This window comes from Spermophilus citellus (genome assembly GCF_964194105.1).
Source record: "Spermophilus citellus genome assembly, chromosome: 10".
NCBI lineage: Eukaryota > Metazoa > Chordata > Mammalia > Rodentia > Sciuridae > Spermophilus > Spermophilus citellus.
Genome location: NC_138197.1, coordinates 126,742,427 through 126,757,167, shown reverse-complemented (window position 1 = coordinate 126,757,167; position 14,741 = coordinate 126,742,427). Strand labels below are relative to the sequence as shown.

The following is a 14,741-nucleotide window of genomic DNA, read 5'->3' as shown; positions in this document are numbered from 1 at the left end:
GGGCTGGACAGTCCTCCCTCCAGCTCCCCTCGGACTCCCAGGCCCCGGCGTGGGCTGGGTCCTCTCCTGGCCCCTGTCCTCTGCCCCTCAAATCTGCTTCTGGGCTGAAAGGGGCTGGGGTCCCTCTGTGTGTGAGTGTGGGCCCTAAACCTGCCCAGGGACAGTCCTGGCTTTTACGCCAATGGAGGTGTCAGTGGTGAGCCCGTCCAGGCACCGTGGCCACTCGGCCTGTCCTCTGCTCCCCTCTCAGAGCTGCCTTCCGCCAGACCAGGCGCCCCAGTTTGCAGAGAAAGCAATGGAGGCTCGGGAGGGCCCCGGGGTTAGAGCTGGATAAGGGAGACCCCGAGCTGTTCTCTCCCTCGCTACCACTGCCCCAGGCTGCTGCGCCCGGCAGGCCCTGGACGTGGAGTGAGCTGGCCCCTCAGACAGAAAAGGGGAGTCAGCAGGAACCTGTTTTAAAGCAGGAAGGAGCTGGGTATGGGTGGCGGCGGCCCTCCCTTATCCACACCTGCTCCCCAGGCCCACCTAATGCAGGGCTCACATCACACTCCGCCCGCCATGCAGTCATGGCCTGGGGGCGACAGGGCGCCTGCCACACAGGACCTGTCCCTCCAGCTGTCTGTCTCGGAGGCTGGCTGCTGCTCATTCTCAGCATCCCCCGGTTCCCATTCTCTCAGCCCAAATTCACCGGCCAAGCCTGGACGATTTGGCTTCCCAGGCTGCTCCCTGCCCTAGGCCGGGCCCCTCCCTCCTCCTCGTTGACACACAGTCACACTGAGTCACATCGGTCACCCCTGTGTTTTACTCCTGTGGTGGCTCCTGGGGACATTCAGCAGAACCCAGCCTTCTCCATGTGCCTGTGTGAGTCTGTGGCCTGTCCCTGGAGCCACCCCCTCCCACAGCCCCAGCTGTAGGGCTGCTTCCAGAAGATTCCACGGTGGTGCCAGGGGCTCCCCCCCCCTCCAGGGCCGTCTTCGTAGCTGCTCACGATTCAACATCTGTGAAACGGGCCTTCGTTAGTGAGACCCCCAGACTGTGAGCTCGGGGACAGCAGGGCCTCCCTGGCTGTGCCACCCTTGACACCAAGCCCCTGGTGACAGCTGGGCACCCGACAGACACAGGGCTGAGGTCTGTAGTTCACACAGATGAGGGAACAGGTGGAAGGGCTGGCGGTGGGGACAGAGGGCGCCAACCATCCCCAGCCTTCCGACCCTCCTGCCGGGCACCTGGGGCAGGGCCACCTGGATGTGCCTGCCCAGTCGAGTCCCCATGGGACGGCAGCCCCAGCCACCACACTGTGGAAGAGAAGGGCCCAGCCCAGCCACCCCAGAATGGCCCGAGAGAGGGTGTGGCTGCTGCGGAGGGCCGTGAGGTTTGGTGCCCAGAGATGGTGACCAGAGAGATGCCAGCCACGGACTTTCTGGGCTTGCTGTCGACTCTTTGGTCTCTGTCCCGTGCGTTCTCCCTCCGAATCCCCCACCCCAACATCTGGCTCCCTCCAGGCCTCCAGGGGTGTGGGGGGCAGGGCAGGTGGGGCCCTGGGATGAGGGAGGCCACCAGGACGTCTCTAGGAGACCTCTGGGGGGACCTCAAGGAAGGCGAATCGAGCAGCTACCCAGGTGACCCAAAATTCCATTCAGTTCCCACGGGCACTGGGTTCTGCACCCCAAGCTGTGTCCAGGGTGCGAAGTGCAGAGCGGGAGGAAGGGCCCGCTGACCACTCAGGGTTGAGGGGCCAGGGGAGGAGACAGACCATGAATAACCCCTGATCTCTGTATCACAGACTCATCTGGGGTTCAGAATGAAGAGCCTCTGGTCTCAGGGGACTGTGGTAGAGATGTTCCCAACCCTGTCTCTGCAGGAAACAGAAACAGAAACGCCCATCTTCAAAGAAACCCACAGACACCGTGACCCCAACCACAGCTGGGAGTGGCCCGAGCAGATGTTGGTGGTGAATGAGGCACCGGAGCCCAGAAAGGCGAACCTGGGCCCCTGTGATGCCCAGGAGGGGGTTGGGGGACCGAAGAGATGCCAGCCAAAGCCACCAGTCTCACAGCAGCCTCAGGAGGCTCAGGATCAGAGGACTGGACACCACAGACAGAGGGGCAGGAGGCCAGAGCCAGCGGGGCTGCCAGTGTGACGACAGGCTCCCAGGGAATGCCCCTGCCCTGTGCAGCCGGGCTGTCACCTGTCCCTCACCCAGAGAGCTCTGGACGGGGCACCTGCCATGGGCAGGTGGGTGAGGGCCAGACTGACCTTTGTACATCTGGAAGATTCAACCCCCTTTAGTACCTCCCCCCTGCTGCCCGCTCCCCTAAAGCTAGGCTTGGCCATGAGACGTGGTCGGCCACAGGGACACTGGCCTCTGATGGTGCCTGGACCCTTGGGCCTGCCAAAATAAGAGCGCGCTGCACGAGGACCCACCGGTGCCAAGAGTGCGAGAGAAGCCCAGGGCAGAGCCGTTCTGCTGACCGGCTGTAACCTGATGTGCAGGTGACTTGACGGGCAGGTGCCCAGCTGGCCCGTCCAGGTCCCCCCATCCCAGCTGACCTGAAGGTGTGAGTGAAATAAACATCAACTGCTCTGGCCCTCGAGATGCCGTGAGGTTTGTTACGCAGCAGTATCTGCCCGAGGCAGGGGGATTAGCGGACAGTGAGATTCTGGACCGGATGGATGTTTCCAGCCCAGTTCAGGGGCACCAGTGGCCAGGAGCACACTCGGCCCAGACGGAAACTGGGACCTGGGCACCCACAGGAAGGTCTTCCAGGTGCTGGCTTCTGGCGTCCTTGACACAGACCCAGCTGTCCCACAGTGCTCCTGAGCCCCAGCCAGAGCCGTGACGCCTGGCTCTGAACAGGAACAGGGGTGAAGGGCGACCAGCTCAGGGGGTCCCTCCTGTGACCAAGCAACACGGAAGGAGAGGGGACCCTGAAGAAACCGTCACTGCTGTCCTCGGAGAGAGAAGGAGGCCCGTGGTCTCCATAGAGCCCAGGACGCCACAGCAGAGGGCCCTCACAGGGCACAGCTGAGCGCAGGCGGCCCGACGACAGGGGTTCTGGGAGGAAACAATACAGAAACCCTCCCCAGGATTGAGGAACGCAGATCTCCAAATTGGAACAGTCCCCTTGGTGCCCCAAACAACGGATGGAAAGCACCCAAACAAAGCGCCTTTATTAGGGCATCTCGGAAATTCTGGGATACAGCGAAAGTTCTAGAAGCTTCCAGAATATAGAAAAGAGTTGCCAAAAGTTACACACAAGGGCTGGGAACAAGCTGGAGGCACCCACAGGTGTCGGCCACCCTTCGAGCCACAGCCTGGAATTCTGTCCCCAACTAGGCCGTGGGGCGAGCAGAGGGGGCCATCTTCAAACCCACAGGCCTCTGGGGGAAGTCGCTGGGGCCTGGGTGCCATCCACGGGCCAGTGGGCCACCAGCGGGGAGGACCTGGAGTCCAGGAACCCGGATGTGCGTGGGGAAGAGGTGAAGGGCTCCCTGCTGGGATACAAAGTGTCCCAGCCCAAGGGACAGCTGGTCCAGAGGAGGGACAATCAAAGGTCTCTAAGAACACATTCTCTCTGCACTTGGGCTCTGGAAACTCCTCTGTGGGGTTTATGACCCTGTGCCTGAGTGTGGGAACAAAAACCAAGACTTTTCTTTTTTTAAGCTAAGTAAATGGAAAAAATGAGGTGATTATTAACTCCCGATTGAACACGAAATAATATTTACATTGCATTAATCATGGGGACGCCGGACAGGCATTTAATGTAAAATTGTGCCTGGGCGGGGGGACTAAATTCCTGGTCCACCAAAACAGGAAGTCAGAGCCAGGGAATGAGAGTCGGGGAAACAGACACGAGGCTGAGCAAGCGGGGTATCAGGGCAGGCCTCGGCCACACGAGCCCGGCTGGTTTTCACGACTGTCAGCATTTTTAGCACAACTGGGTTTCTAAAATTTACTTGCAAACAATGCTTTGATAAAATAGAAGCCATTAAAAAATAATCGCGTTCTGGATAAATAAAAAAGGAAGCCCCGAGGAGAGGGGGGAGACTGGAGAGTGGCAGGGCACTGCTGCCCAGGAGCAGCGATGGTGGACAGTGGTGGCTTCACTGTTTCCTCCTCCTTCTCAGAGTCTCCAGCCTGACCTGGGAATTAAACTGATGCATTTTCTTAGCAAGCCCCTAGGGAGCCCCCACCCCATGCAGAGCAGGAGGCCCCGCTGCCCTGTGGACCCCACTCCCGGTCCTGGTAGGGAAGGCGCTTGCCCGGGGCCTCTGTGCCCTGCTGTCAGGGAGAGGGAAGATCCAGGTGCCCCTGTCGCTTTTCATGGCCTTTAAAAAAAAAAAAAACTGACAAAGGAGGCAGGTGCTGGTGTCTCCAGAGGGAGGCTGGGCCAGGGGAGGCCACAGAGGCCAGAGAGAGTTCAAGGCCAAGCACTGGGTCAGGGGCCAGCGTTCCCTCCCTTCAGCCCTCTCCAGAAACCCAGGGCCGGGTCGCGAGGTTCAGACCATGAGGCAGGCGCATCCTGCTGAAGTTCCAAGGGGGGTTTCATAGTCACGTGGCTTGATGGGGACAGAGCTGGGGCTCAGACTCCCCTACCCAGTGCCCCAGCCCATGTCCCCTACCATCAGGAGTTAAGTGGTGCCTTTTCTCATCTCCGCTGGGAACCACTACAGTGTGAAGGAAGGGATTGACTCATTCCATCGTCATGGCAACCCGATGAGTAGGTGTTGAAGATGAGGACTAGGCTCAGAGAGGTTAAGTCACATATCTGAGGCCACACAGCCAAGTAAAACGGCAAAGCTGAGATTCCACTGTAGAGAGAGCTGGCAGGGCTGATGAACTGGAGGACACTCTTGATGGGGACTTCAGGGAGCCCCTGGGCTGAGCTGGGAGGACATTTTTTCATCTCTTATTTGAGAGGACAGACCTCGGGATCAGTAGTTGAGCCCTCCACCTGACCTCGGGTCAGCTCCAGCATGGGCTATGCCGTGAGAGCAGAGGGATGGAGGAGGCTCTACCCTGGAGGCTGGCGCTCTGGGGCCTCACCGCCCAGTGCTGAAGGCAGATGTGGCTGCCTGAGCCGAGTCTCCTGGGTTGGGTTGGGCCCAGCTAGGCAGTGCTGGGACGTCCAGGGGAGGAAGTACCTCATCCCGGCACCTGGTGACCACTGTCTCATGTGAAATTGTGCCTGGGCGGGGGGACAGGCTGGGTGGGGACCGACTCCTGAGTGTGGACACAGCCTGGGCACCCCTCCTTGGCCTTCTGACCAGTCTCCCTGCCTCTGCCCTGCCCCAGACATGGCTCCCAGAGCAGCTGGACAGCAAACCTTCTAGAAATGTCAACCAGGTCTCAGAACTCTGCTCCCCCAGGAGGCTCCCAAGACTGAGATGACCACAGTCCACGCGGTAGGGGTCGCCTCCCCAGGACAGTCGCTGCTGTCCTTGGAGAGGCCATCCTCACTCTTTGGTCCTCAACGGTCCCCGTCCCCGTCTCCTTCCTGTGTTTCCTTTCCAGAGCCACACCAGGTGGGACCACGGCCTTGCCTGCTTGTCCCCTGCCTGGCTCCCAGTGTGAGTCCCAGGAGGTGGCGGGAGCCCGGGGCAGGCACACGCCAGCAGGGAGGAGGCTGGGCTGGCCACAGGGCCTGGTGGTCCACAGTGAGACACCTCAGGGAGGCCACAGTGGAGGAGGAGTAGGAGGGACAGTGCCATGGAAGCCCCCAACCCTGGGGACAGGCTCAGAGTCACCTATGCCTCATGACCTTGGCCTGGAGGAAGGGTCGTGCACAGGGCAAATTGGAGGGACAGTGTTCAGAGTGGGATCCAGGAGTCCCAGTGGGAACGTCCCCTGGGCCTACTGTGTGCTGCCCCTGCAAGAATTCAGTTCCCAGTTCCTGGCCCCAAAGAATGGTCCACTCCAGCAAGGGGCCTGGTGGGAACCTGGCACATAGTAGGTGCTTAACAAAGACTCTGCTTCCGGCTTCCCTCTCTTCTCTGACTTTCCCTCCCCTCCCTCTCCTGAGGCAGGGGTGAGCATGGTGTTGGAGAGGCCAAGCGCAGGGATCCTGGCCCCAGGCTGGCCCTGGTCGGTCCTCACTGCCTGCTTTTGTACAGCCCCTGAGTCAGGAGTGGGTTTTACCGCTGGCCGCTGGCCACCCATCTGTGGCAGGGAACACTAATTTGTCTCCAATTAAGCAAAATATCAGCCCCGAAGAGCTCCGTTCCCCAGTAGATTCATATTAAAAACTGTCCTCAATTCTCGCTATTATATCTTTAATTTTGTCAAATAAAAACCAGGGGAACCTCTTCTCTCTCCGCAGGACGCCTCTGCTTTGGCCTCCGCCTGGCTCCGCACCGCACCGTTCCGACCTGTGCGTCGGCCTCTGGCTTTGCGGGGGGTCTCTCCCGCTTCCCGGGGCCCGGGGTGAGGACCCGCCGCCCTCCGGCCACGCGACGGCGGGACGCAACTGCGGACAGGACGCCACGGGCACCCGCCCTCCTCTCCGCGGTGCGCAGGGCCACCTGGGTCTCAGCTGGGACGCAGCTGTCGTCGGCGGGGGGCGTCCTGCCCCGCTGGCCGCGGACCTCCCTGGACACCTGCCCCTCTGCAGCTCCGCGTGGGTGGCCGAGTCTCCCGGGTAACCCGGTCCCCGCCCCGCCCGGCCCCTGCGCCCGGCCCGCGCCCGCTTCCCGTGTCACATCTGTGGCACCATCCTTCCCTGCCACTCTGCTTGCCACCCCCTCGTCCTCCCCCCTCCCTCCTGGCTCTGTCCCTGCCTCTCTCCGCAGCTGCTCGGTCCTTCCTCCTGCTTTTCTTTCCCTGTCACGCACCTCCTCTCCCCTCACTCGGCGTTCCGCTTTCCGCCCACCAGGTCCCCTCTCCCCCTCTCCCTCCCTCCCTCCCTCCCTCCCTCTCTCTCTCCCCCCTCTCTCTTCCCCCCCCCCCGCCGGTCCCCCTCTTTCTCCTTTTCCATTGGCTTCTCGGGTCCCCTCTCCTCTCTGCCCCCCCAGCTCTGCCCGCAGACCCCGTCTGTGCCCCTGCCCATCCCCCCACTCTCTGCGCAGGTGGGAAGTCAGGCCGGAGTCAGATGGGAGAGGCTCAGGGGACAGATGTGGCCCCGTGCCTAGGAGGGGGCCCAAGCCCGCCAGCAGCCTAGAAGTGGGACCCAGCTGGGGGTGCTCTGGGAGGGGGCGCAGGATGATGAACAGCCTGGCGGCCAGGAGGGGAGGCCTCTGCCCGTGGGCAGGTAAGGAGGTGGCCGGGTGGTCCTGGGTGGGATGCCTGGCCCATCGCTGCCCAGGATGAGCTGGGAAGGCCCGTGGGGGCTGGCAGAGGGTGGAGTGTCCCACTGAGCAAGGCGGGAGGGCCTCCGTGACCTCTGGGTGGGCTGCTCAGAATCTTGTGTCGTGATTCCAGAATCTTCGGGTCTAGGAGCAGCAGAATGTCGGAGCTGGACGAGGCCAGATGCATCCTGTTACTCCACATCCTGGGCTTGGGAGGCAGCTCTCCCGAGCTCCTCTGTGCCGGGCACAATGCCTGGTTCACTCCTGTTTAATCTCTTCACCAACCCTGGGAGGTGGGTACATGTGTCTTCCCTTTAATGGGCATAAATGAGGTCCAGAGAGGAGAAATGACTTGTCCAAGGTCACACAGCAATTTGGCAGGGCTTGTGGGGTGTGCTCCAATGGAGGTCAGACCCCAAGCTGAGGGTGGAAATCAGTCAATACCCATTAGATGACCCAGGCCTCTGGAGGAAGGCCTGGGGTGCAGAGGCAGAAACAGCAGGTGCGTTCGGCCGGCATCTGCCAGGGCCGCCTCTAGAGAGGCCAGCATGGCCAGGAGGTACTGATGATTTAGGAACAGAAAGAACTGGGCTTGAATCCTGGGTTCCCACTCACCAGCTGGGTGACCTTCTCCTGGTTACTTAACCTCTCTGACCCTCTGCTTCCTCCTCCCTCCTACCTCCTGGACTTCCTGAGCATTCCCTGCTGCAGCTCCAGGCCTCTGCCCAGGAACAGTGTTGCAGTTTGAGCTTTGTTGCTTCTGTTAGCGTCTACTGAGTGCTGGGTGATGGACCCAGAGGGGTCTGGGCCGAGGGACAAGGGAATGAGAGGGACAGGGTGTCTGGCCTCCCGAGGGGCTGTCCTTGATTACTGCAGGGCTGGGAACAGCTACTCACTCTCTCTTGCCTCTCTCCTCTCCAGAGCAGCCTTCTGAGGAGTCCGCCCCCGGCTTTCAGCCGAGCTTGTGCCAAAGATAAACCAGACAGCGAGGAAAAGTCCTTCCCTCCCCAAAATGAGCTGATCACGCCCAGGATTCCACTCCTTCAAGAAAAGACGGCACAGAAATTGCAGGTCTGGCTTCCCCACGTGGAAAGCTGTCATTTCCCGGCTTGTGGTGCCTGGGAAACCTGGACAGAGAGGGTGGGTGGAGGCCAAGTGGAGGCAGGGAGTCTCAGGGAGGCCGGGGCTGGGAGGGGCTGCTTCATCCCTGGGGTGAGGAGGGTCTGCCTGGCAGGTTTGCACATGTGGGTTTGCATGTGTGCGGGGCTGCAGGGCGATGGACTCGGAGCTCCCCTCACCCCTCACCCCCCCCTCCCCCGCGCTTCCCCCCGAGGGCATCTGTGCCTGAAGCCTGGCAATCAGGCCTGCTGGCTCCCTGCCCCTCTGGGGAGCCTGGTGCTCCCCTGCCTCCTGCAGCCCTGGGCTGTGATTGGCCGCAGTGGGTCCTCTGTACAGAGGCTCTGCCACCAGCAGTGGATGGCGAGGTGGACAGTGACGTAGGGCACTCCCCTCCCGCAGGCCCAGGAAGCAGGACTTTAAGGTCCTAGATGCCACCGTTCCCTGGCTGCTGCTGGCCTTTGGAATTCAGTGTTCTGTGATTCAAGGACATGAGCTTAAAGATCCACGAGTCCCAGTCCCCGGGCTCTGTCCTAGGAGTCTAACAGCCCAGGAACAGGCCGGAGAGATCTGCAGAGGCCAGGAAGCTGGCCGGCCGTGGCCCTGGGGTGGTGCCCCCCTCCTGACCTGGCCTTAGTCTGGGAGCCTGTGAAATGGAGGCCGGGTGGTCACGGGAGTCTTCCTGGATGTGCCTTTTCTTAGCTGTGCACCGGAGCCTGGGGCCTCGCCTTCCTCCCTCCCTCCCTCTCATTCACTTTTCCCTCTCAGTCCTTGTGACACTACAGGCACCAGCTTTGCATGGAGGGTGGCACAGTTGGATTCCGCGGTACACAGCTGGTGGCACTGAGCGCCCTGTAGCCCACATCCAGATTCCCTGGCTCAGGAGACCCATAAGAGCCTGGGGGGGGGGTGGGTTGAGGACAGGCTGGGGGCTCCCCCATTCTGGAATCCTGGAGCCGGGAGGGTGCCAGGAGCTCAGGCAGCCTCGGCTGAAGCGGGAGGAGATGCGGCTCAGGGGTCCTTAGCCACCCTTGATGCCCGATGCCCAGCTGGCACCAGGAGCCGGCTCCATGCTCACCCGCCCTGAGGCGGTGGCTGGGGGTAGGGACCTCCCTGTCCCAGGAGCTGTGCACCTTCCAGTGGGGCCATGCAGGCACCGGTCCCACGGGAGGGACTTCAGGCCTGGTGCCGGTCAGCTGCAGGAGGGGGAGGAAGGGTGGTGGCTGAGAGGTGTCCTCCCCCTCAGGGTTTCTGCAGGGGAATCAGAGACAGCCAGGGCCGTCACTAGGAAGGAGGGGCGCAGTGGAGAGTCCAGGCCAGAGACAGTCAAGCGCTCAGCCTTGGCCAGGCCTCCCTGGAGCTGGAAGTGCTGCGGAGGCTGCCAAGGCCGAGTCCCCTCCCCAGGGACCTGCAGCGCCATTCCCAGCAGTCCCAGTTCTTCACGCTGAGGACAGTGCCCTAGGTTCCTCTGACTGACTCAGAGGGAGTGGCTGCTGTGTGAAGTGACAGGTAAGGGACAAAGCCAGATGGGGGTCTCCACGCTACGGAGACCACAGTCTGCCCCGGGGAGCTGGGGGAGCCTGGGGGAGCCTGGGCTGCTTAGGCAAGACGGAGGCTGCCTGGGCCCCGGGATGGCAGGTGCCTGCGGTGCAGGGGATGCCCTCCTGCCCGCGCTTCCAGACCCACCTGGGAGGTCCTGTGCCTGCAGCTGGGGAGGTGCTTGTGTCCAGCACCCCCCACACGTGCTGTAGGGCCTTCCATTCCCAGTCGCCCTGGAGGAGAAGGGCACACGGGCACCCGCACCGCTCACAGCCCCCTCCTGGCCGGGCCTCTGATCACAGTGGACCCAGGCAGAGAGTTGCTCATGGCTCTGACTCCCAGGGGAGGGGCACCTCAGAACCTAGCTCTTCACTTCATTTGATGTCAGGAATCTTCCAGAAAAGACCCAGACATGGTCAATTCTTTTTTCCCTGGTACCAGAGGTTGAACCTAGGCGCGCTTAACCCCCGAGCCCCATCCCCAGCCCACTTTTGTGTATTTTGAGACAGGGTTCCACTGAGTTTCTCAGGGCCTGGCTAAATTGCTGAGGCTGGCCTTGAACTTGGGATCCTTGGGGCATGGTGGATTTCACCTGGAGTTTTGGAGGTTCATGGATCCTCTGAGGTTCATCTAGGGACCCGGGTTGCAGGTTGAGGATTTGAGATGTGAAGAGTGTTTTCCAGATGAGGGGACAGAGACCTGTAAGTGCATTGCACCCTGGTGTCGTCTGTGGAGGGAGCAGGAATTATTTCACGTTCCACCGCCATTCAGGTGCGTGACCGAGCACAGTCACTTTTCTCAGTTTCTCATCTGAGAAACGGGACAGCACAGTTCAATCCTGCTGGGCTGGCAGAGAGACCAAGGAGAAGGTGCATCAGGCCCTGGGTGCGGCTGCAGGAGGTCTCCCAGGTCACCACAATGGGGGAGGGGCGGCACAGAGCCTGCTATCCCCTGCCATGACTGAGCAGTGTCCTCCTCTCCAGGCCACTAGCTGACCATTGCCCAGCTTCCCTTGGCTATGGACACCCCTGGCTATCCTTCACTGGTGCCCACGACCTTGGACCCGGGGAACACCTCCTCGTCCTGGCTCCTGGATGTCACTGCGGGCAACGCCTCCTCGGGCCCTGGCCCTGCAGGGCTGGCCGTCAGCGGTGTTTTGATCCCTCTGGTCTACCTGGTAGTGTGCGTGGTGGGGCTGCTGGGCAACTCGCTGGTCATCTATGTGGTCCTGCGGCACACGGCCAGCCCGTCGGTCACCAGCGTCTACATCCTCAACCTGGCGCTGGCCGACGAGCTCTTCATGCTGGGGCTGCCCTTCCTGGCCGCCCAGAACGCCCTGTCCTACTGGCCCTTTGGCTCCTTCATGTGCCGCCTGGTCATGGCGGTGGACGGCATCAACCAGTTCACCAGCATCTTCTGCCTCACGGTCATGAGCGTGGACCGCTACCTGGCCGTGGTGCACCCCGCGCGCTCCGCCCGCTGGCGCACAGCGCCCGTGGCGCGCACGGTCAGCGCGGCCGTCTGGGTGGCCTCGGCCGTGGTGGTGCTGCCCGTGGTGGTCTTTTCGGGTGTGCCGCGGGGCATGAGCACCTGCCACATGCAGTGGCCCGAGCCGGCGGCCGCCTGGCGGGCGGGCTTCATCATCTACACGGCGGCGCTGGGCTTCTTCGGGCCGCTGCTGGTCATCTGCCTGTGCTACCTGCTCATCGTGGTGAAGGTGCGCTCGGCGGCGCGCAGGGTGCGGGCGCCCTCGTGCCCGCGGCTGCAGGTGCCCTCGTGCCCGCGGCGGCGGCGCTCGGAGCGCAGGGTCACGCGCATGGTGGTGGCGGTAGTGGCGCTCTTCGTCCTCTGCTGGATGCCCTTCTACGTGCTCAACATCGTCAACGTGCTGTGCCCACTGCCCGAGGAGCCCGCCTTCTTCGGCTTGTACTTCCTGGTGGTGGCGCTGCCCTATGCCAACAGCTGTGCCAACCCCATCCTCTATGGCTTCCTCTCCTACCGCTTCAAGCAGGGCTTCCGCAGGGTCCTGCTGCGGCCGTCCCGCAGAGTGCGGAGCCAGGAGCCCGCGGCCCCCGAGAAGACGGAGGAGGATGAGGAGGAGGAGGGAGAGGAGGGCGGGGAGGAGGAGGAGCGGGGAGGGAGGAAAGGCCAGGAGATGAAAGGCAGGGTCAACCAGGTGGTGCAGCCCGGCACCAGCAGGCAGGAGCAGCCGACCGGCAGAGCGGCCAGCAAGGAGCAGCAGTTCCTGCCCCAGGAGCCCTCGGTGGGGGAGAAGTCCAGTACCCCACACATCAGCTACCTGTAAGGGTCCTGGGAGGAAGGGCGGGGCCTGCGGCCAGCCGAGGGCATCCTGTCTGAGGTCTCAGAGGCCCAACATGGGACGTTCAGAGGCCTGCAGTGGGATCCCACTGCTGGGTGGCCTTGGCAGATCGCTTACCCTCTCTGGGCCTTATTTCCTTCTCTGTAACTCAGGGGTGGGAATACTGAGCCTGGATGAGCTCTGTTAGATTGAGGGGTCTGGAAGGCGTGGCTACTGGGCTGACCTTCTTGAGTGGGGCCCAGGTTAGGGGGCTCTGCAGCCTGTCCCTCAGACATGGAGCCTCCTGGGGATGAGCCTGCACCTCGGCCCTCAGAGGGACAAACCAGGCCTGAACTTTCTGGGCTCACACTCAGGGATGTGGGAGATGCTGGGGAGCAGACAGGAGCCCCAACAGAAGAAGTCGAAGTCTGGGGGAGGGGCAGCGGAACTGCTCAGGCCCCAGGTCAGTTCTCCCTGGCCCTTGAGGCCCCCTTTATCTCTGGCCTCACATGCTGCCAACTCAGTGACCTCCAGGCCCTTGTGGCCCAAGTGGTCAGCGCGGGACCTCGAGTGCTGCCGAGCGTGACGAGAGGAGGCAGATTTTCCAGGAAGTCCAGCTTCAGGGTGTCTTGCGCCTGGGCCTTTTTGAGGCCCTGGGTCTAATCTTGTCCTTGTGATTTTACATTCCTTTTCTTGGAGAGGGACTCCAAGCTTGGGCCACCCAGAGCCTAGTGGGGTCCTGTTGAGGTCAGCCGCTGACTTCAGGCAGCTCACTGTAGGGGCTCCAGAGCTGCCCAGGTCATGGAGGGCTGCAGGCATCTCCTACAGGACCAGCCCCGTCCTCCTCCTTTCGGCCCGTGTCCCCTCACAGACAAGACGGACATGACCCACACAGATGGCGCAGGAAGGCAGAGTTTTTATGGAGCAGAGCTGGGAGGGTCACAGGGGAGGAGGTTAGGGGAGAAAAGGAAGAGGGGGAGGGACAGGAAGAGAAGGAGGAGGACAGGTCTGTTTGGGGACCTTGGAGCCGTCCTTGGCCCCTCTGGGCTGGACCGAGGCCCTGGGAGTGGAGCTGGCCCCCAGGGCAGCGGGAAGGTTGGAGAACTTCTGCAGGCTGGGGGAGCGGGCCTCCCTGTTTTCTGTATTCCATGGGAGCAGCTGCTGTCCAGGTCCCTCCCAGAGCTGACCCTGTAGGGCCACCATGAGGCTGGCCCTGGGGAGGGGGGTCCTTCTGCTAAGCCCCCCCCCCGCCCCCACAGAGGGCAGGCACTCCTCAGGGAAAATACAGGAGCCAGGAGAGTGGAGACCTGGTCTCTGGCTCACCTCAGGACCCTTACTGGCCTTGACCTCTCTGGGCCTCAGTTTCCCCATCATGAAACAGAGGTGACATCCAGCTGGCTGCCTGCTGGGATCTGGAGAGAAAACAAGTGAGTGGGTGGGTTACCGAGCTCCTGCCAGGGGCACCTTGGATCACAGAGCAGGCGCACTTCCACCCCCAGGGCTGGCCTGCACCCTCCTCTTTTAGCAAGCGGACTCTGTATTGGGCTTTTGGAGGTGAGAACACCGTAGGCCACGAAGAATGGGGATTAGGAGGCCAGAGGTCAAGGGTCAGGGAGGCAGGGCTAGGAGAAGGGAAGTTCCCACACCCAGACCTCCTGGCGGTTGGAGGTCAAACACCCAGCTCTGGGGCTCAGTCTGGGGTTCCCCTGAGGAAAATCTGAGGGTTTTCCCTGGCTGACTCTGCTCCCCAACTCCTGGCGCAGGTCAGCAATGGGTCTGGGGACTGGTTAAGACATCTTTTACTGCTTCTGCCCCTAGCACTTGTCAATAAAGACGGTGACACACGACAAGAGCGATGGCCTGGGCCAATTCTTCTGCTGGCTGCTGTGTGTTCAGATGGGTGTGAATGTGTGGGTGTGGAGAGCCCACATTTTTTTTTTCTGAACTGGGGATTGAACTCAGGGGTGCTCTACCCCTGAGCCACACCTCCAGCCCTTTTAGTTTTTATTTTGAGACACTGTCTCACTAAGTTGCAGAGTCTGGCCTTGAACTTGCAATCCTCCTGTCTCAGGCCCCCGAGCTGTTGGGATTACAGGTGTGTGCCCACATTATTACTTTATAGAACGACATGACTTCACGTCCCAAGCACCTTCCAGTTTCATGAGGATGCTCACTTTACTTCCTTGAACTTGGTGTCTTAGCTGAGAAACAGGGACAACTTGCTGGATTTGGTACATCAAGCTCTTGTCTGGGGTACAGGAGGTCTCCAAGAGAGTGGTGGCACAGAGACAGCCATCTCTGGCCATGAAGGAGCTGTGCCCTCCCTCCCCCAGGTCACTGCTGACGTTGACAAGCCTCCTCTTGATCACGGACCCCGCTTATCCACCGGGTGCATGTGAGCTGGGAACACAGTGTGCTCTATGTACCCGCTTCTTTTTGTGTGACTTCCCAGAGTTCAGGTCCTTCAAGGGGCCTAGCAAATGCCAGGCCTGGGCCACATCCT

The 14,741-nt window shown here is 61.5% G+C and overlaps 1 protein-coding gene across 3 annotated transcripts; it reads left to right on the top strand.

The window, feature by feature from the left end:
• The first annotated feature begins 7,123 nt into the window (after window positions 1-7,123).
• On the top strand, window positions 7,124-13,059 carry SSTR3 (somatostatin receptor 3). Of its 3 annotated transcripts, none has more exons than XM_081311600.1 (4): window positions 7,124-7,247; window positions 7,418-7,577; window positions 8,206-8,355; window positions 10,923-13,059. In XM_081311600.1, exon 4 carries the CDS (start codon window positions 10,958-10,960, stop codon window positions 12,242-12,244), a length of 1,287 nt encoding a protein of 428 aa, XP_081167726.1. In that variant the 5' UTR covers window positions 7,124-7,247; window positions 7,418-7,577; window positions 8,206-8,355; window positions 10,923-10,957; the 3' UTR covers window positions 12,245-13,059. The 3 variants fall into 3 exon arrangements, with proteins under 3 accessions (XP_081167726.1, XP_081167727.1, XP_081167728.1); XM_081311601.1 differs by having other exon boundaries at window positions 7,207-7,247; window positions 7,433-7,577; XM_081311602.1 differs by lacking the exons at window positions 7,124-7,247; window positions 7,418-7,577; window positions 8,206-8,355 and adding an exon at window positions 10,596-10,710.
• Window positions 13,060-14,741: the final 1,682 nt, after the last annotated feature.